The sequence below is a fragment of the Anser anser genome (genome assembly GCF_964211835.1).
Source record: "Anser anser genome assembly, chromosome: 3".
Taxonomy (NCBI): domain Eukaryota; kingdom Metazoa; phylum Chordata; class Aves; order Anseriformes; family Anatidae; genus Anser; species Anser anser.
In genome coordinates, this window is record NC_139722.1 from 5,916,335 (window position 1) to 5,934,531 (window position 18,197).

An 18,197-nucleotide genomic window follows, 5' to 3' on the forward strand; every position below is an offset into this window, starting at 1 on the left:
ACACGTTAATGATTTCCAGGACTTTCACCTGGGGATGCAGGAACACTCTCGAGCACTGGGCATGAAATACTAGTTTTATTTCAGTTTTTTTCTCCCCTGAACACAAGTGGAAACGAAGAGTCATGCTTGCTAAATTAATGGAGAAATTAATTTTGCAATATCCACTGTGAGACAAAGAGATGGCAAAGTTATTCTGAAGTTAGAGCTGGAGGAAACTATGACACAGAGGGGTTAATACCAGCGCTTCCAATTTGTGGTTCCTTATGGTCTGAAAAACCCAAGCAGACACAGCCTGAATTTCACTGTGCCTTTTCACGGGAGTTGGAGATGCTGAACGCTTTGCAGCATCAGACCCACAGAAAGCCTGAGCTGTCTGACTTGATGCACTTGTGTTAGGAGTGTTGTGTACGTGGCTTAACCAAGCGCAGGCACTCACCGAGTCCTAGGACAGCGGGGCTAAAAGAAACCTCAGGCGACCTAGTCCATTTTTCCTTAGATGAAGTATTATATATACTTAGATCATCACTGACATCTGTCCAAATTCCTAAATCCTCCAGTACTGTGCCTTCCACTTACTTACCAAGTCTGGGTTTCGTGCTTTTTCTTTCATACTTAAAAAGGAGGTTGCTAATATCATACATTAATCTCTTAAATCTCCTCTACCTCAAATGAAGCCAGCTTTTTCTTGTTCCCTTCTCTGCTGACATAGAGACCAATTGATTACCATTCTCTTTAGGAAACATTTTACTCTTATCATGTCCTTTCCCACTCTTCTCTTTCTCTAGACTAAACAAATGCATTTCCCTCAACTTTTCCATGTGGGTCATGCTTACTAACTCTCTTATCACTCCTGTTGCTCTTCTCTGGATTCTCTCTAATTCGTCTGTATCTTTCTTAGAGGGTGGTGTCCCAAACTGGATAAAGCGCTCCAGCTCATGTCTCACCACTTCTGAGCAGTGTAATAGTTACCTTCTACGTCTTCTCTACAACATAACCATTAATCTTTCCCAGAACTGCATCTGCTTCATTTTTTTAAAGGCAGAATCCTGTTATTGACTCACATTCGCTGGCAACTCGCTGCTATCCCCAGATCGTCCTCAGCAGTGATCTGGTCTATCTGTTTGTTGTGGTGCATTTCTTAAATCCCAAGTGCAACGTACTTCAATTTTACTTCGTGCCATTTTATCGATGATATGGCAAATGTCATTTCTCCAATTTGCTAAGATCCTTTTGGATCCGGACCACTTTCTCCCTACTGCGTGTCATCTCAAGGTTTTAAAATCCTGCTTTGTGTTGCATCATCCAAGTTATTCGAGAAAATAATAAATATTAATTTACTGAAGACAAACTCAAAATGATGCTTAAAATACAATCCAATAAGATCTCATAGCAATAGTCAGTGGGCTGCCCTGTAACACCACTTCACGCATCCCTGTTGCTCTGCTTTAGCCTTTAATGACGCTCTCTTTCCCTCAAAGGCTTGAGAGCAGAGCTTGATCCACCCCAGCTTTCACCTGGGGCAGAAATGCCCCTGCTGGCAGTAGCAGATGAAGGTGGAGCATAACAAAGGGATCAAAATTGCGACTCACCTCCAGGACTGTTGGCAAGATCTTGAGGACATTTCCTCTGTTAAGCCTGGCTGCATCATTTATGAGCTGCTTCAGGCTGTCCATCTTAAAACTTGCGCGGCGTGCTGGCCTTGTGGCAGTGCTCTGACTACCCAGAAAGTTGAACATCTTCTCCAACGTGATGGTTGCCCCAATAAACCCACTCGCTGCCAGCAGCGCCAGACTTTTATCATATTTTGGCCATTTAAAATGGGCTTTTGAGTGTGTAAATAAGAGCAAAGGATGGTGCTAAGCAGAATTTTTACTGGGGAAACCACCAATTCTTTATACCTTTCAGAAGGAAGAAAGGGAGACATCCATCAAACTGTCATTACAAATTAGGTGCCACAAACCTAAGCTCGTGGAGCCGCCAGGAATCTGTAAACCTTTCAAGGGATACGCCTGTTTTTGACATTTAAAATAAAAAGTCTTTATAGATTTTTGTGGAAAACACTGATGGGCCAGCAGCTAAATGACATTTCTCAACAGCCGGGCAGACTCCACACAAACCGAATAGATGCCCGGGTTTAGAAGGACAGGTTAGTTGCTTTCTTTGCTATGCCCAAGAACAAATAATGGCTGGTCTGTACTATTTACTGAGTGGGAAAAGATCTTTCAGGGTGGTTTTTTTTTTTTTTCTTCCCAAAGGCTGAAGCATCCTGGCTTTTGCCTCCATCTAGTCTGACTGTAGATGCCCTTTATATAACAATAACTTGATACTACTCAAAATACTTGGCACTGCAGGCAGGGGAGTGGAATGTAATGAGAACACTTTAGCAGGTCTGAGGGTGAGTAAACTCCAGTAGTTTTGGAATGAGAGGGTAGGGTTTTTGGTGTAAGTCTCTCCCTCACTTGGCATTCACAGACAATAAGAATACAAGGATTAACATAGTAGACTCCGTTTATTACACTTGGGTGGATAAAGCAATTATCTGTCTATCAAGGCTGTAGTAAATTGTGCAACAGCATTAACATGGGTGGATACGTGGATAAATGCTACGCTGCCACAGAGGGTGCTGATACACAAGATAATCCTTCAAGTCTAACTTGTAAAGACTGTTTTCTTTTGGAGTTTATATCATGTTACCCTGGCGAGCGTAGATTGAAATGGCATCTTTTTTATTTTTAACCCCGTTTTCAGGTTTCTTTAGCCATCTGAGTTTTATTAGTAGGGTTATTTTAGAAATATCCCACTTTAATCGAGTTTAAACAATCTGCCTAAAACCTGCTGCATGGATATAAACACAGTAGTCTTCTAATGCAGCAAAACAATCTGTTGAAAGATACAGTACAAACACACACACATCCATCTATTATTGCTTAACTGTTGTTTCTTCCATGCCTGAATTCCCATTGTAACCGCAGCGCTCCGTCTGCAGCACGCTCTTGGTTTTGGGGGTGTAAAACAAAACCAAAACCCCCAAATGCACCTTACTGATGTCTAGAGAGCAGGGAGTTGCAGGGCAGCACAGCATCGGAGAGCTCTGAGGCTAGATTTAAACTAAGCATCTTAAATCTGTTTTAATGGTTGTGTTCACGTCGCCCCCTTTTCGTTCCTTTCAAGTAATCAGGTTTCGCAAGCATTAAGAAAACCAACCCCTCCTGCCAGCTGGAGGGAGGCCAGCTCGAGATTTTTTTTTCTCTCGCCCCCCACCCCCTTCATGTGCTATGATCTTTACTGCTGTTTGCTGCAGCAAGCAGAAGTCGGCGGGCTCTTTATGGGATGGCTACCTTTTTGGGGGAAAAATGTCTTCCTGTTAATTAATGATATTGCTGGGTTAGCATGAGGATGATAAAGTTGGGATGAGGAGCTCTTGCACTTTTGCAGTACGGCCCTTGCTCTCTGCCTTCCCCCCTTCTGCTAAAAAAAGAAAAAGGAGGGAGGAGAAGGGGGAGAGCGTAACAGATACCAGCATGCAAAGGGAATTAAGGCAGGGACCGAGACTTGCGTGACAGTCTCTGTTTATATGAGTTGTCTTTAATGTCTCTGAGCAGCGATGCCAGCAATGTTTAGCTGGTTTCCTGGCACATATGCACACAGATTCCTTTATGTTCCTGAATGATGGATAAAGGTGAAGGTAGAGCCTTGTGGTGCGAGGGGCTCCCACCTGCACCCTCCCCAGCCAGCCGATTTGTGATGATGTTCATATGGGATGTTGCTTAGCTGCGCAGAACGAGCTTCAGGATCCAAGTCAAAATTCAAAAACTTGAAAAGAGAGAAGAGAAAAATAGAAATACAGGAGAGTCATGGTGAGGGGAGACCTTGCTGCTTTGTTGAGTGAGTTGGAGAGCCGAGGGTTGGCACAGCAGAGGGGCAGAGGTGGACCTGGCATCACAGGGGTGAGCTGAGATGCTGGGGAGAACCAGAGCAAGAGCAGACCCACTCCAGCACCTTGTTGCTCTTCTTGTCCCTATCCTCAAAGTGCCTCTCCATTTTCATTCATCAAATCTTCCAGTTTTGCTCTATTCACACAACTCTCCCTGTGCAAGTTTCCCGGCCACCCCAGTCCCTGCCACATGTCCCTTGTGTGTCCTGGGAGCAGCCTGGGGCTCTCGGAGCCCTGCTCCCGCCTCCTTGCTTAGAGAAATTTAGGGAGCAAGAGGCTACTTTGCAGCTGTTGCAATTTGCTGAAAAACCCTGACCTCTGGGTCTGTCTTTCAGCCGGATATGTGCTTTTCACAGACCCCAGCTGAATTTTAAAAAGCATTGATCGCACTTTATATTCCCAAAGGCTTTTCAAGGGTTGAGTTAGGTTCATTCCCATGGGCACTCAGGGGCACAGTTTACGTACCCAAGGGATGATTTCCCCCCACCCTTCCTGCCCCTTTCTCCCTTTAACCTGCTGGAAGCTTTTAATTCATTCCAGACTAGGGGGGCAGCCTGCAAGTCGAGCTTTAGCTCCTGATAAGTCAATGGGGAGATCACCATTGACACCAGAGATGCTCCCAGGGCTTGACCTCAACATGGGAAAAACTAAGGTTCAGACCTACCCCTGCCTCTGCTCACCCTGGCTTTGAGCCACAGCTCCTGGAAGGCCTTAACATAACTGGTTCCCCTGGGAGCTGGATCTGGCCCTTTTGGAGCCATACCAGCAATCCTCACGGACCTTTGGGAGAGCAGGGGTCAGGGGTGAGAAGTTCAGTGGGATTTTGCCAATGGGCTGCATTAGATGTGTTGTGTAGGAACTGAGCCCATCCACAGCATACGTTCTTGTTTGTTACTTATTTTCACTTGTCGGCAGTAGTTTCACATCCAGGCCTTGCCTGCTTTGGGTAGAAAATAGGTCTTTTTTTGAGAACAAAAAGAGATGGGGTCTTGTTTCCTGCCTGCGCCTGTGTGACTCCTGTTGACACTAATAGGGCTCTGTGTACAGCTGGGAGAATAAGCTCTCCAGTCTAATGCAAACCAGTGCCCTCAGCTATTCAAAAAACAAACATATTTTTTTTTCCCTCTATTGAGTGAATTAAATGCAGTTACTGCACCTATGTAGATCCTTGTTGTATGAATTATAAGAACCTTTCCTATGCACAGCCTATGGCCTAATTATGTAATTATGTCTCTTGGGTAGATTATATTTTTCTTCTCATAATTGTGTCTTTACCCAAGAGACTGGAAGGCTTCCAAGCTTTTCCCTTTCGTGGGTAAAAAATTGTTTGGCTCTCTCGCATTTTGTTTTTCTTTTTCATGAACTCGGGTTATGTGTGTTCGGTAGGAGTGGGCCAGGGGATGGCAGAGGGAAGCCAGCCTGGGGAGGATGGGTTTGTCACGAGAGCGACTCTTGTGACTTGCTTCACACGTTTTTGCTTGCGAAGAGCTGATGTGAGTCTTCTGGGCTTTTGCTGATTGATGGCTCTCTTATTTTTACCTCCAGAGCATAGACTGACAGCGCTTTGGAGTGCTATCTTGCAGAAATGATGTGTTGTCTGAAATTTGTAACAGAACAATGAATGTCTTTGCTTCATGCTGAATATGCAGCATTACTCAGTCCCTGCGCAACAGCTGCTAAGAAGCCTTAGGCTCAGGTCTGAACTCTTTTACCGTGGCTTCAATGTGACTTCAGCTTTACAAGCCTGTAGCTGAGTTCACAGTCAGTATCTTCCAGTTACACCAGATCCATAGGATCAAATGGGATGAAATGCAGGAACATGTCCAAAGAGAATTTAAGGAGAAATTGTGCTGAAATTCAGAGGACATGTAACCTGTCTTTTTTTATTGTGATGTTAAATCGTCTGCTACATTGTGTACACAGAAATTCGTCACTAGTATATTAACATTAAAAGTCAGAGTGTCTCAAAGATGCCTCTATTTATAAAGTTAGTAGGAAAATATATACCCATTCTTTAGATTTCTAAAGAGCTTTACTTTTAGTGAACTGTGGGAATGATCAAAACTTGAGCTCTTGGGCTCAGATATCCTTCTTCTGAAGTCAGAGAAAGCTTGGTCTGTATAGGCTGTAATTCACAGGGCGTAATCTGGGTGATTCTTATTTGTGCTGTCCTTAAAGTAAGTTCCTTTTCCACTGCAGTTTTCTTCTCTTTCAATCTCAACACTCAACCCAGAGCCACTGCTGCATATGAAGCCTCGGTTCATGGCCTCAGCACTTAAAGGGTTTTTATTTAATGTGCCCTTGCAAGCTGTAGACCTCCATGGAGTGACACCCCAAACTTCCCCTGTGTGCTCCTGGTGCCGAGCACACCACAACATAGAGCAAACACCAACAGTGGTGCTGTTTTGTGTCTGACCATCATCCCAGCAAACGTGTCCCCAGCAGGAGATGGCCCAGCTTTTTGCTTTCATGACCTTTCTGCATCCCTCAGCATTTCTTACAGAGACACCTGACTTCCGTACAACTTTTTGTTTTCGCTACGGCAGAAGTGAAAAAGAAATGGGTGATGACCGAAAATAGCTATTCCACTTGAGAGCGATAAAAACATCTGTTGACAATCTGGTAACCAGATCACTTTGGTACCAGAAGGAAAGAAAAAAAAACAAAAAAACAACAACAAAAAAACCACCACCATCAACAAAAACAAAAAAAACAGTGGGTGGTGTACATGGTACAAAGAAAGGGTGTCCCTGAATGTCAGCATCTGGCTAGGCCACGTGTAGCATAATCTGATTAGTTTTCAGTTCCACACCCACAAGCTGAAAGATAAAAACGCACACCCCTCCTCCCCGAGGAGGGGAAGATCTTCAAGCATCAACACCACATTTACATTCTGCAAGTCAGCCTCTTCCACGGCCCGATTTACATCTTGACTTCTCCTGCGGTGCGGTGGAAGCTTGGGGCTGAGGGACGAGCTCGCGTCCCCTTCCAGTTACCACATCCAGCCGACTCGAGATTGCGTTGCTTTGATCTGGAAGACATTCCTTCATTTCATTTAAACTGGAATGATTAATCTGGAGATGGAGCCTTCTTACATCTCCTGCCATGGCTGGAGTGTGGTAACCGAACAGAGCAGCTCCCAGGTGCTATTTTGGCACGCGCTGAGGCTGTCAGGGCCTGGCGGGCCGAGGCGGTGGGTGCAGGCTCCGGCTGGCTGGCTGCGGCTTGCACCGACTTCGTTGCACTCCCTCGGTGCTATTTTTTGGGTCAGTTCCTGCAGAACGGCCAAAATTGGCACCAGGAAGATTAATGGCAAAGCTTTCTGTCTCCAGAACCTGATATTCATGTTGGTGTTTGGTTTGAAAGGGCTGAGTGGTGGTGAGAGATTGGGGTATTGCTTGGCACACGTTTTGTGCTACGACAGCAGACAAGCCAGAACAGTTCGTATAGCTTTTGTCTATTAATTCCAAGCTATTTTCATTTCTTTTCCACTTTCTTGACCTGCTCTATTCCAGTGGCTGTTGGGTCTCATCCTTACCCTGTGTCACCTCACGTGACAGTCTCAGCCTTTTTGATTGCATTTGCTATCAAAGGCTGCCTGTGTCCCTAATTATTTCGTCCCCTCTCAGTAAGCCCAAGCCATCCCACAAAATCTTCTTTGTAACGGAGTAACCGACACTAAATGCAGTGTTGCTGGCAGGACCATCCTAGGCGCCGAGTCCTGGCATTGGGATAGCTGCAACATTATTTTATCCTATCCTCTCTGTAGCCTCATACTGCTTTTTAATGTAATCACTGCTGCAGCAGATCACAGATTCTCACTGAGCTATCCACACTTACTACCCTAATCTTTTTTCCTGAAATAAAATTGTGCCTCATGACTGAGACCAAGGAATACAGCTTTTCTTAGCGCACTCCCCTGGGATCAGGAATTTCTCTGTCAACGGACACATATATCAATGAGAGATGAAAAGCAGCTTGTGGAATGAGTTTTAAACATGTATCGCATATTTCATTGCTGCTGCTTATGTGCTACTTAGAAGGCCTTTTTACCAGTGTTTCAGCCCATGCCTCATGGCTGCTCTGTGCTTAATAAGATTTTTTTTTTTCACAGAAGTCAGGGCAAGAGAACTATTTAAGTTTCCTACGCTTCTTTGCAAGCAGCTCCTGAATATGAAGTTTTTTGTTGAGTTTCCTACTTACTTTCAATGTGGGCACATCTTAGCTTTTATGAAAGCACAGTAACCCATAGCATGCAAAGCTGTAATGTAATCTCATCATACGGGGACGTTTCACTTGGGGGAATGTGGCTCCTTGTGGGTCTCTTTGTAACAACATGACTCTGTGTTACAGCCCTAAATTTTAAGTGACCAGAAGGGGAAGGCAAGTCTGTCTTTGGCCCCTTGCTGGTTTCTGGGGACTTGCAGTTCCATTGATGCCTGGGGTCTTCCAGATGTGCATAGATCTCTCTTTTCCCTATGTTTTTTGGGGGGAGGGGATGGTGGTGATGACAACACTCGAATCCACACATCTCTCAATTATTCCAGTTCAAACAGATGTGGGAATCTTTCTTATTCTCCTCCCCCCTGCCTACATTGAAGTGCACTGCTATCCTGTTGAATTTTGTCTTTCTGTGATAGACCCAATTCATTATAATAATACGAGTAGTTAAACACAAGATCTGTTCTAGAAAAGCTATTGGCAAACAGAGCACGATGGAAGCAAAGCTGGTTGTTATCGGGCACAGGTTGGTGCAGGAGTGGTTCCCGATATAGTGATTGCCCAGTAAGTGAGCAGAAGACAGTCAAAATAGTTTGTGCACTGTTTTTTTAGGAAAGCATTTTATGATTCTTTAGCAAAAAGGACGCTGGAAAAACACGGGGCAGGATTTTTCTATCAAAATTCAAAATCAAATTAACTTTGGGGATAGATTCATTCCCACGTAAAGGCAGCCCTGATGTGTAAGGTCAGAGATAGGCTCATAGTGTTTTCCTTATTTTGAGCCCTCTTGAACTTGCTGAAATGCAACTAGGAATGAATAAAAGAGAAAAGGGGAGGGGAAAGGGATTCTATGGAAAAAACAAAACAAAACAAAACAAAAGACTAGAAAATGCAACTGGCAAAGGGAAAGGCAAAAACAGAAAAAACGTGGAAAAAAAAAGAAGGTGCAGAAGGAGAAATCCCAAGAGAGTACTGACTGTGTGTGTGAAAGTTATTTCTTTAGATTTAGCAGCACCCAGCTTGTACAACTTGTAATTTACATAGATTGAAGAGATAATGCTAAAGACTACCAGGCTAGATGTTATCCTATTAATTAAGCTGCCATTATGGAGTTGTTACAAGCCCACCAGAAATCGTTCCCCATTTGAAGTGATTGATACCTCTTAAAGAAAGGAGTCACCTGTGTTAGCTGGTAGTTCTGTAGGTCTCTAACATACAGCAGCTCCTTCTCTTTAATGAGAAAGCTCCCACCTACCCCATGTTTTTATATTGAGTCATCATGGGGGAGAAAAATCATACTTCAAAGCACAGAATAATGGGTCAACTAATTAATTTTTAAAAATTGCTAGAGAAGTTTCTCCAAAATTAAATTCCATTCAGTTTCTTCTCATCTCCTGACCTGAATCCTTCAGTTTTCCCAGAATCCCAGAAGAGTTGATGTTGGGAGGGACCTCTGGGTCCATCTGGTCCAACCCCCCTGCTCAAGTAGGGACACCCAGAGCGGGTTGCCCAGGGCCATGTCCAGGCAGCTTTTGAGTATCTCCAAGGAGGGAGGCTCCACAATCTAGAACCCTGCTTTCTCTAAGTCTAGTTCAAAGTTAACTATTACAGAAGTCACTTTGCCTTCAGTCACATTTGGGCACCGTGGTCCCAGTTAGATGATGTGAACTCACGTACTTCAGTGCTGTAGTGACAGACACCATTAAATCGCATTTTATGAAGAGTGATGGGCTGATAGTTAGATCCCAGGGCTCAGTGGCCTCATTTATACTGTTAAACGAAGCAGTGCCAGAATTGGCTCTTTGGCCCTAAGACTGATGGGGCAATCTGACCGTGTCTGCAAAGCTGAACTCTCGTAGGCTCCAAGCAGAGGGCTGCATTCACACTGCTGAGGGATAATGCAGTTTATCACAAACCACTGGAGATCATCTGGAAGGTTTCAACCCCAAACCATAGCAGGGACCCTTCTTAATGTTATAAGCATAAAAATATCCTACCCAGTTATTGCCTGTGCTGATACCCCAGCTCTCTTTACAAGGATGGAGGCAGCTGTGTTTCTGGGTTGCAATCAGAGGGTCTGGGCTCCCATTTCAGCTCTGCCAGAGGCTTTTTGTGTGACCTTAGTTGTTAACTTAGGGTAAGATTAATTCCATTTAATGTTGACTAATGGTGAGGGTGTCTAATTAAACTAGTCATGTGGGCTCCCTCTCTGATCAGAGAAGGAAGAGACAGCAAATTCAGTAGGTGAATCATCCCGTTTTAAGACTGGTGTCAGAGACAAATGAGATGAATTGCCCTCTGGAAGTAGCTATTTCTTTCCATTAACTCTAAAGGAAGTCTACATTAGAAGAGTTTAGACTAGATGCCTGATTTATGAATGGCTAAAGTTAAGTGAAATTAGTCCTGACCTTAATCTCTCTGTGTGCCTGTTTCTCCATATGTTGAACAATAGAAATAACGCCTTCCGTGCCTCACATCCGAAGCCGCCATTGCGCGACAAGCACCTATAACTACTTTGAAAAGTAATTAAACGTAGGAGAAAAAAAATGCAAGAACTAGAGAAGTAAAACCTTTACTCCTGAAACATCTAAATGACAATAGGAAGAGTACCAACCTGCCAGCTGGTGCATCCTGTTGCTCTTGTAATTTTTCCCCTTTACATTTTGACAACTGAGCACCCGTAAAAGACTTTTCCCAGTGCAGCCCTATGACACAGAGGCAGCGAACATCCTTTTGGAGAGAAGTAGGAGCATGGAGGAAGGCTGACCATGCAAGGGCAGCGTAGGACCCAGTCCTTGCCAGAAGCTTTGATAGTGTTCCTTGTGATACTGCCCTTCCTAAATGACTATTTACTTTTTGGAAAAGCTCCCGAGTTATGGAGGAATGGACACTTATAACTAGCCATGACAGAGTTAAATAAAAAAAGGTTGGGGAGATGAAAAACATGCGTCTTCTTAGCAAAAATCCACAACAACATATAAACCAGGCATGGAATAATTGTCCCACTTGTTAACTTCTACTTATATATGAGGCTTGCTCTTGGAAAAAAAAGTTTTGCCCCTTTAACTATCAGTATAGTTAAAAAAAAAAGAAAGACCTTGTGTGGGTGTCCATAAGTGCTTATTTTGATCCAAATTACAACATGTTACATATCTGTATGGGCACAGTTGTGCTAGTTAAGGCTTTCACCAGCACAACCATGTCCAAAACACAACCCCCCACCGATGTTGCTGTGTTATTGGGGGTAGCTGTGATGTGGGGTAGCTGTGATACCTACAAAGTCCATTAATCTAATAACAGGTCCTTAGAGGCCTTTTTTATTTTTTTATTTGGTATGTTAAATTACTAAATCTTGTTATTAACGCTTTTATTTTATGATTTACTGTTTCCAGGGCACAGACAGAAGCTTGATGACTCTAAACCTAGTTTGTTCTCTGAACGCCTCAGTGATTTAGGGCGCATTCCTCATCCCAGTATGAGAGTAGGGGTCCCGACCCAGAGCCCACGGCCCTCTCTGAACTCTGCACCAAGTCCTTTTAATCCACAAGGACAGAGTCAGATTACAGGTAAGAGACAGAACCATAGGTTTGACTTGCACAGGCAATGGTAGCAATTGCTTATGGATGGATATTTGTGTCTCAACTGTAGAAAAAGAGGCTGTTACATAGTGAGAGATGTGTTCCAGGCAAAGCTAGGTGGGAATAGTTTTCTTCTATAGCATTTGAAAATGTCTTTTTTTTTTTTTTTTAATATTTTTTTGCCATAGGTCCAAAAATAGTTGATCTGGGTAAATCGAGTAGGAATCTGGTGAAATTCTGTCATGTTGCTCTGCCTTTACCTCTGTATGTGCAATAGTACATATTAGTGCATTATTAGAATGAACATTTTTATTCAGCCTTTTTATTTTGCACTGGTGTTGAGTGAAGCAGCCAGAACTCAATGGTCTTTTTGTCAGAACAATAACACACTCTTCTCATGTGGCAGTTTCCTTCTAGCACCAGTGCTGACCAATGTTACAATAAACGAACTGGGTTAGAGAGAAATCTCCAAAGGTTGCTTATGAGGGTTGTATGCAACATTTATGATTGCATGCTGAGAGACAGATTTCAATGTGCTGAGAGAAATCATAAAATACCACATGTCACAGATTATAAGCCTGAAAAAAGATGTTTAACTGCAGCTATGCCAGAAGTTTGCAACAAAACTGTATAGCCTACAAAATAAACTGATTTTGTCATATTGTTTTTTCTAAATGCAGAGCTGGCTATATTTTTCAAGAGTTTCAAAGCAACCTCTATCTAATTTTGGACATTTCTACACTCACAACTTCTGCTGATGTATTCACATCTGTCTGGGATGTGAAGAGGTGTTGTGCTTGACCAATTCATTTACTAGAACCGTTGGAGAACTTAACTTACGTGCAAGTTTGTCAACAAAACTCTCGACTCAATGTACTAGACTGGTCTAAAACTCAGTTTTGCTGCTATGCTTGCGTCTACACTCGGAGTCCTTTGCCAATGTAATACACCAATATTCCTTTACTGGTAAAGCACTCCTAGTGTAGACATAGTCTTTGAGTCAGCCTAGGAAGATTTCTGGTTTCATGTTTCAAGTGGTTTTGACATGATACCAGCTGAAACTTAGTGGTTTTAACAAAGTGTTGTGGCTTTCTTCTTCTTTCTTTTTCTTCTTTTTTAAGTTCAACTGGTTTATTAATTCACAGTAAGGAAGAGAAGTAAGTGGGTTAATTTGAACCCAAAGCACTCATAGAATTGAAACAAAAAAATTGTTCCCATGAGCTGTGACAAAGTACTCCCAGATCTAGAAGTCTACCTTTAACTACGTATGACACGTTTACAATATATTAAGTATGTCGATAGCACTCATTGCACAGTACCTGCTGCCCACCCAGCTTCCCAGAGCAGTTTTTTTGGCCAGGTTTAGCATTTTCTTAGTTGGACGTGTGAAGTCAGGACTCTTGTGCATATCATTTACTGGGTAAGAACTGCCAGACTGAAGCCCAATTTTTTCTAACCTACTGTCTTCTGTCTGACAGTATGTGGGGACATGACAGTTCCCAAAAAAACAGAGGGAAAATCTGGGGCTATAATCAGTTTCTCTCTTCCTTCCTTGTGCCCCCATAGTTTACCTATTGTGCAACAGTATATCTGAGAATGAAGGAGGGGGAAATTCTTCCTGACCCCATCTGGTGATCAGCTTATGCCCTGAAGCACGAGAACTGAGATCCCCTTGTAATTTTCTTCCTTACTAAGTGTAACCTCATATGCTGTTCTCATTCACATAAATGCCTCCTGTAGAAAATGTTCTGCTGGGTTTGATTAATAGAGTACTTCTCTACCTCGTTATGAATCAGCAGCAGCATTCACAGATCCGAGAGGTGAAAGCTTCAGATGAGGGAGGCTTAAATAAGCCTGGCTGCAGACAAAGCTGTGTGGTGTTCCCTATCTGCTCTGCAGTTTGAAGACTCAGCAGTTCAAAGCCAGGAGCTCTGTTCCAGCTGAGGCTTCATCCAGACAGGGAAGTGGTGCTGGTAGGAGAGAGGGGGAAGCGAGCTGAACCAAGAAAGGCAGGCTGACTTTCCCATCTATTATGGATTATATTCTTTTCTTGCCAGATAAACTCACAATCATGGGATACTTTAGAACCCCAAAGTGCTCTCATTTCCCCCAAAGCAATGAGGACTCCACTGCATATTAATGTTTTTAGTGAATAAGGGTCTCTACCATGGTCCAGTACAGTATTTGCCATGTCATTTCCCACTCTTGTCTCCTCCTCAACTTAGAAAAGCCAAATAACCAGCCCTCAAAGGCTACTTGTTAGCTTTCTGGTAGCCCTCCCATTTAATAAGGTGATTAGTGTAAGCATGTTGCATCAGTGTGCACTCTGTGAATTGCACTGGCTTCCTCACAAGGCTTTTTTGTGCTCTTCAGGTTGTTGATTGTAATCTGTAAAGCTCTTTGTGCTTTGATGTTCCACCAAAGTGCTGGGATGCTTCTGTGGACAGTCCCCGTGAGTTCTTCTGGGATGAATGGATGCTCATTGCCACACAAGTTGTGCCAATGAGAGACAAAGTGGATGCCTCAGACCAGGCACCTCTTTGATCAGGTGCTAGCTGACCATGGGAAATTGCTAAACATACGCCTGCTTGGTGTGGTAACAGGGCATGAGCTGTTTGTGCTGTCCATCCCCACCGGTTTCCTTGTTGTGGTGTGCTCTTCAGCGGGAAGTACCCACCGGCTCCTTAGCGTGGTCACTGGGCTGGTGTGGTTTGGGTATGTGTTAACAGGAGTGCAGACACTTGTCCAAAATACAAGGAATTTTTATTACCTTCATTGGAATTAATCAAACATTCCTTTAGAAATACCTTTGTTTCTTAATCTTTTTACCTAGTAATTTAGGGGAAATAATTAATTCTTAATAACTTTAACAGTAAATACTGCATTCCTATGACAGAATCCATATTATTACTAGTAAGCACATAAACTGGTTTTGTTTCGTTCCACTTGAGGTCTTGCATAGCTATTGCATGATTAAACAGAAATAATATTTAAAGCCTGGCGGGCCCACACCTGAGTATGAAAGAACTCAGCACTTTGGGGTTCACTCTTATATTTCTTTTCTCTGTCTGGGTTGTGTTTATTTTCCTAGAGTATCAGAGTACAGGTTTCACAAATCACAGCACAGTCCTGAACCTACCACAGGACCAGGCTGCGGCAGTACGAGGCACAGAGTTGCCCTTATTCAACATGGCATTTTAACTAGGATTCTGCAAAAGCAACATTGAAGGGTCATTAAAAAACAAATCGTCCAATAAGCAGATGCCTTTGCTGAGGCAACGCAGATTCAATTTGAACCCTGCTTGCTGCCCGTAAATCAGGAATCCTGTCTGTTCACATTTGGATATTGGTATATTTGCCTTTTTATTTTTTTCCCTTTCCCTAATGGCACTTGAACAACTTGCTGGCGGGTCAGGTTACAGTCCCATTCAGACACTGGCTTGTTGCATCAGTGGTTCAGTATGAAATGAGGAAAACTGTTGTTTTTCTAAAATGCAACCGGTGAGGTTTAGCTTCTGTCGCGGCGGATGGCAGGAATGTGGCCAGCGCCAGGGCTGGGATCCCAGCGCAGGGCTGCAGGGGCTGCGAAGTGGGAGTTAAGTGAGGTTTCATGCTCCATCACCACTGTGGCACCGTCTGATCTATAGGCAATCTGTGACTTTCAGCACTGAAAGAACAGCACTCAGAAAGCAGGTCCTGTGATTTCTTTTTACTTTTTCTATTTCCCCCTCTCCCACGCACTCCAGTGATGTTGCACTTCCAGTTCCGATCATTTATCTGTTTTTAAGGGCTGTAGAAAGTAGATTTAAAGAATTCTGAGCTGTCAGGTGGGGACAGGTCCCAGGGCAATTGTAACTGAGTCTGATGGGAAGACTGTGGGCAGACAGTGCCTTCAGCTCCCCGGATGGAGGATGAGGATGGTACCAAATGGTACCAGCCCTTAATTCTCCTCTTCAGGGCTTGCAGGGCAACGGGCTGGACGTTGCCCTTTTGCAAACTCAGGGAGGTGGCAGAAAGCTCCTCACATCACAGCATCATCATGGGGTGTGAATATGAAGCCATCAAGCAAGTGCTTCAAAGCCCAGAATGGGGGGGAAAGTCCCGTAGCGAAGCAGACACTACGCAGCTTCTGAGAATTCTTTGTTTGCTGGGGATGATTTACCCTGGTAGAAGACTCACGGGTAACTTAAAGCCATCATCGATAGTTTCAAGAGATCTTCACGTGGTCTTTTTCAGGCTGATTCATACTGCCAGTGTCTGTTATCTGACACCATCGGCTGCAGGACAGGTTTGAAACTGAAACAGGGTGGCTGTTACTAGACTGGCGCTATGTGAGTGCCCTCCCATGGGTTGCATGTGTCTTACCTGGGACCAGCAGCACGCCGAAGCACACATCAGTCTGTAGCTGGTGCACACCAACCTGCTGTGCGCCAGGCAAAGTCCGTGCTTGCTTGGAAAAGAGCCTTCAGAAACACTCAAGTAATGGGTTTACCGGGTGAATTGTGCATTCAGTCCACTGTAACGTAGAATAAAAGCTATGAGAGTCAGCGTATGAGGTGCAGGAGCTGGGATTTCTTCTGCCATTAACACCAGGGTGGCGGCAGTCTGCTCTGTTTTATGCAAATTGATTGCATCCTTGGGGCGACTGGCCGGTTGCCATTGCGAACCTCCATTTGGTAACGTTTGTGTCGCTCCTATTAAAGTATTTTAAAGTATTCTTTTAACTTTTTTTTTCCCCTTCCCTTTACAATTCAGTTGTCATATTGACAATACTTGTTCAGTTTATTTTTTTTTTCCCCTTTAGAAATGTGACTCTTGGGGTGAGGGAGGAGAAATGGTTTTAGAGGTTCTTGAGGCCAAAATCTGGTCTCAATTACACCAGTGTCCATTGGGGTGTAACGCTGCTGGATTTGACTTCATTGATTGAACTGGGCAATCCAGATCAAGCCCTGGGCTTTTAAACTTGCCTAAGAAATAGTCAGAGCAGAGGAGGAGGTTGCATTTTTTGTTGTTGTTTTGCTGGGGTTGGGCTTACAACAATAGCGTGTTTACTCATGCAGAAAGTCATCTTGGCTTCGTTAAGATCATAACCAAAGATATTTGCTCTAAGTGTTTACCAAAGATAGCTCCAGACAGCTTGTTTTTTAGTATCGGCAGTAGCACTAATACAGTCGGCAGCCACCAGTGCTAGAGCTGATGACTGGATTTAAATAAGTGTTTTTGCAAAGTGCGTGCACACATGTGACATTTGGGTTTTATAGACTGTATGCTGAGGAGCTGTGAGCCTATGAGCGTGCTCTGAGTACTGCAGCTCAGCTTGGGAAATGGAAAATTGATCTTTTTCTATAGTAAATCTGTGTGCTTCATAATTACTGCCAAAGCAAGAGAAAAACTACTTCCTCAGGGCTATTTATAGGCTTTTTCTTCTCTCTTTTGACACTTTTCCACGGAAGGAAGCAAAGTTGCATTGCTGGGGAGCCGATGTCCTCGGTGGGAGAACTGGGTCACGGGGGGTTGTTCAGTCTCTAGTTTTAGGTTTATATAATCCACCCAATTTCAGGCTGATTTTTCAAAACTCTTCTCGTCCTCTAAGCTTATGCAGTCGATCGCAGACAACAAGGATCAAGAACTGAGCAAATCTTCCACTGACTGTCCATGTGGCAGTAAAACCTAGAGACAAAATGATCTGCGCTGCTCATGATTTCCTGCTTCATCGAGGTCTACCTGGCACCGCAATCAGGAAGGAGCTGCTTGTCTATTAGCTCAGACCTCGCCCCGCTGACTTGTTTCAGCCGATCTGCACCCAGGGTTTCTTCGCGTACGCATAATGCTCCATTGCGAACGAGTATTATGAAAGCTGCACTTTCCTTCACACCCACACAGGCGTAACAAAAATGTTTACAGAAGGAGGACTGCTCTTAGCAATCACTCCAAAATTTTCAAGTGCAAAGTCAAATTCAGAGCGGCCTGCCGCCCCCTTTGCTGCTGTTTAACGCTCTGCCAGGGCTTCCAGGGCTGGAAGTTGGGTGGGCTTTCTCCCGAGCCGTTCAGCGTACTTTTGTGTTCGCATTTTCCCTTATTTTCTAGGGATTCCTTTCAGCAGGAATTCATATTTTCTCTGCCACGGAGCTCTGGGATTTCTCAGATGTTCTGGGCTTTTAGCGATTGGAAAGAGGTGCTTTGCCTGCCAGAGCACGTGGTGCTTCACGCGACAGCCCAAAGCCTCTGTCCCGCAGGCCCAGGAGCTGCCTGATAGCCTGGCAAACACGCACAAGCCCTCCAGTCGGTTCCATCGGGAAGATTTGTCCCGTACGTAGGAGGCCAAGGAAAACCTCTCACAAATCTGCCCGTACTTTCTTCCTCACTGGTGTGTGCCAACTGGCCGCGCCACCCCTTGAGTGCCGGAGCAATGAGGTGACCCTGCCGAGGATCTCGTTGTGTTTGCTTCTGGTATCCCCTTGGGT

At 44.1% G+C, this 18,197-nt stretch overlaps 1 protein-coding gene across 1 annotated transcript in view; it reads left to right on the forward strand.

Annotated features, from left to right (window-relative positions):
* RUNX2 (RUNX family transcription factor 2) overlaps positions 1 to 18,197 on the forward strand; it is a 155,212-nt gene that overhangs the window by 103,947 nt on the left and 33,068 nt on the right. Inside the window, exon 6 of the mRNA XM_083829796.1 lies at positions 11,548 to 11,721. Within this exon, the coding sequence (XP_083685922.1) occupies positions 11,548 to 11,721 (174 nt within the window). The remainder of the gene's footprint in view (positions 1 to 11,547; positions 11,722 to 18,197) is intronic.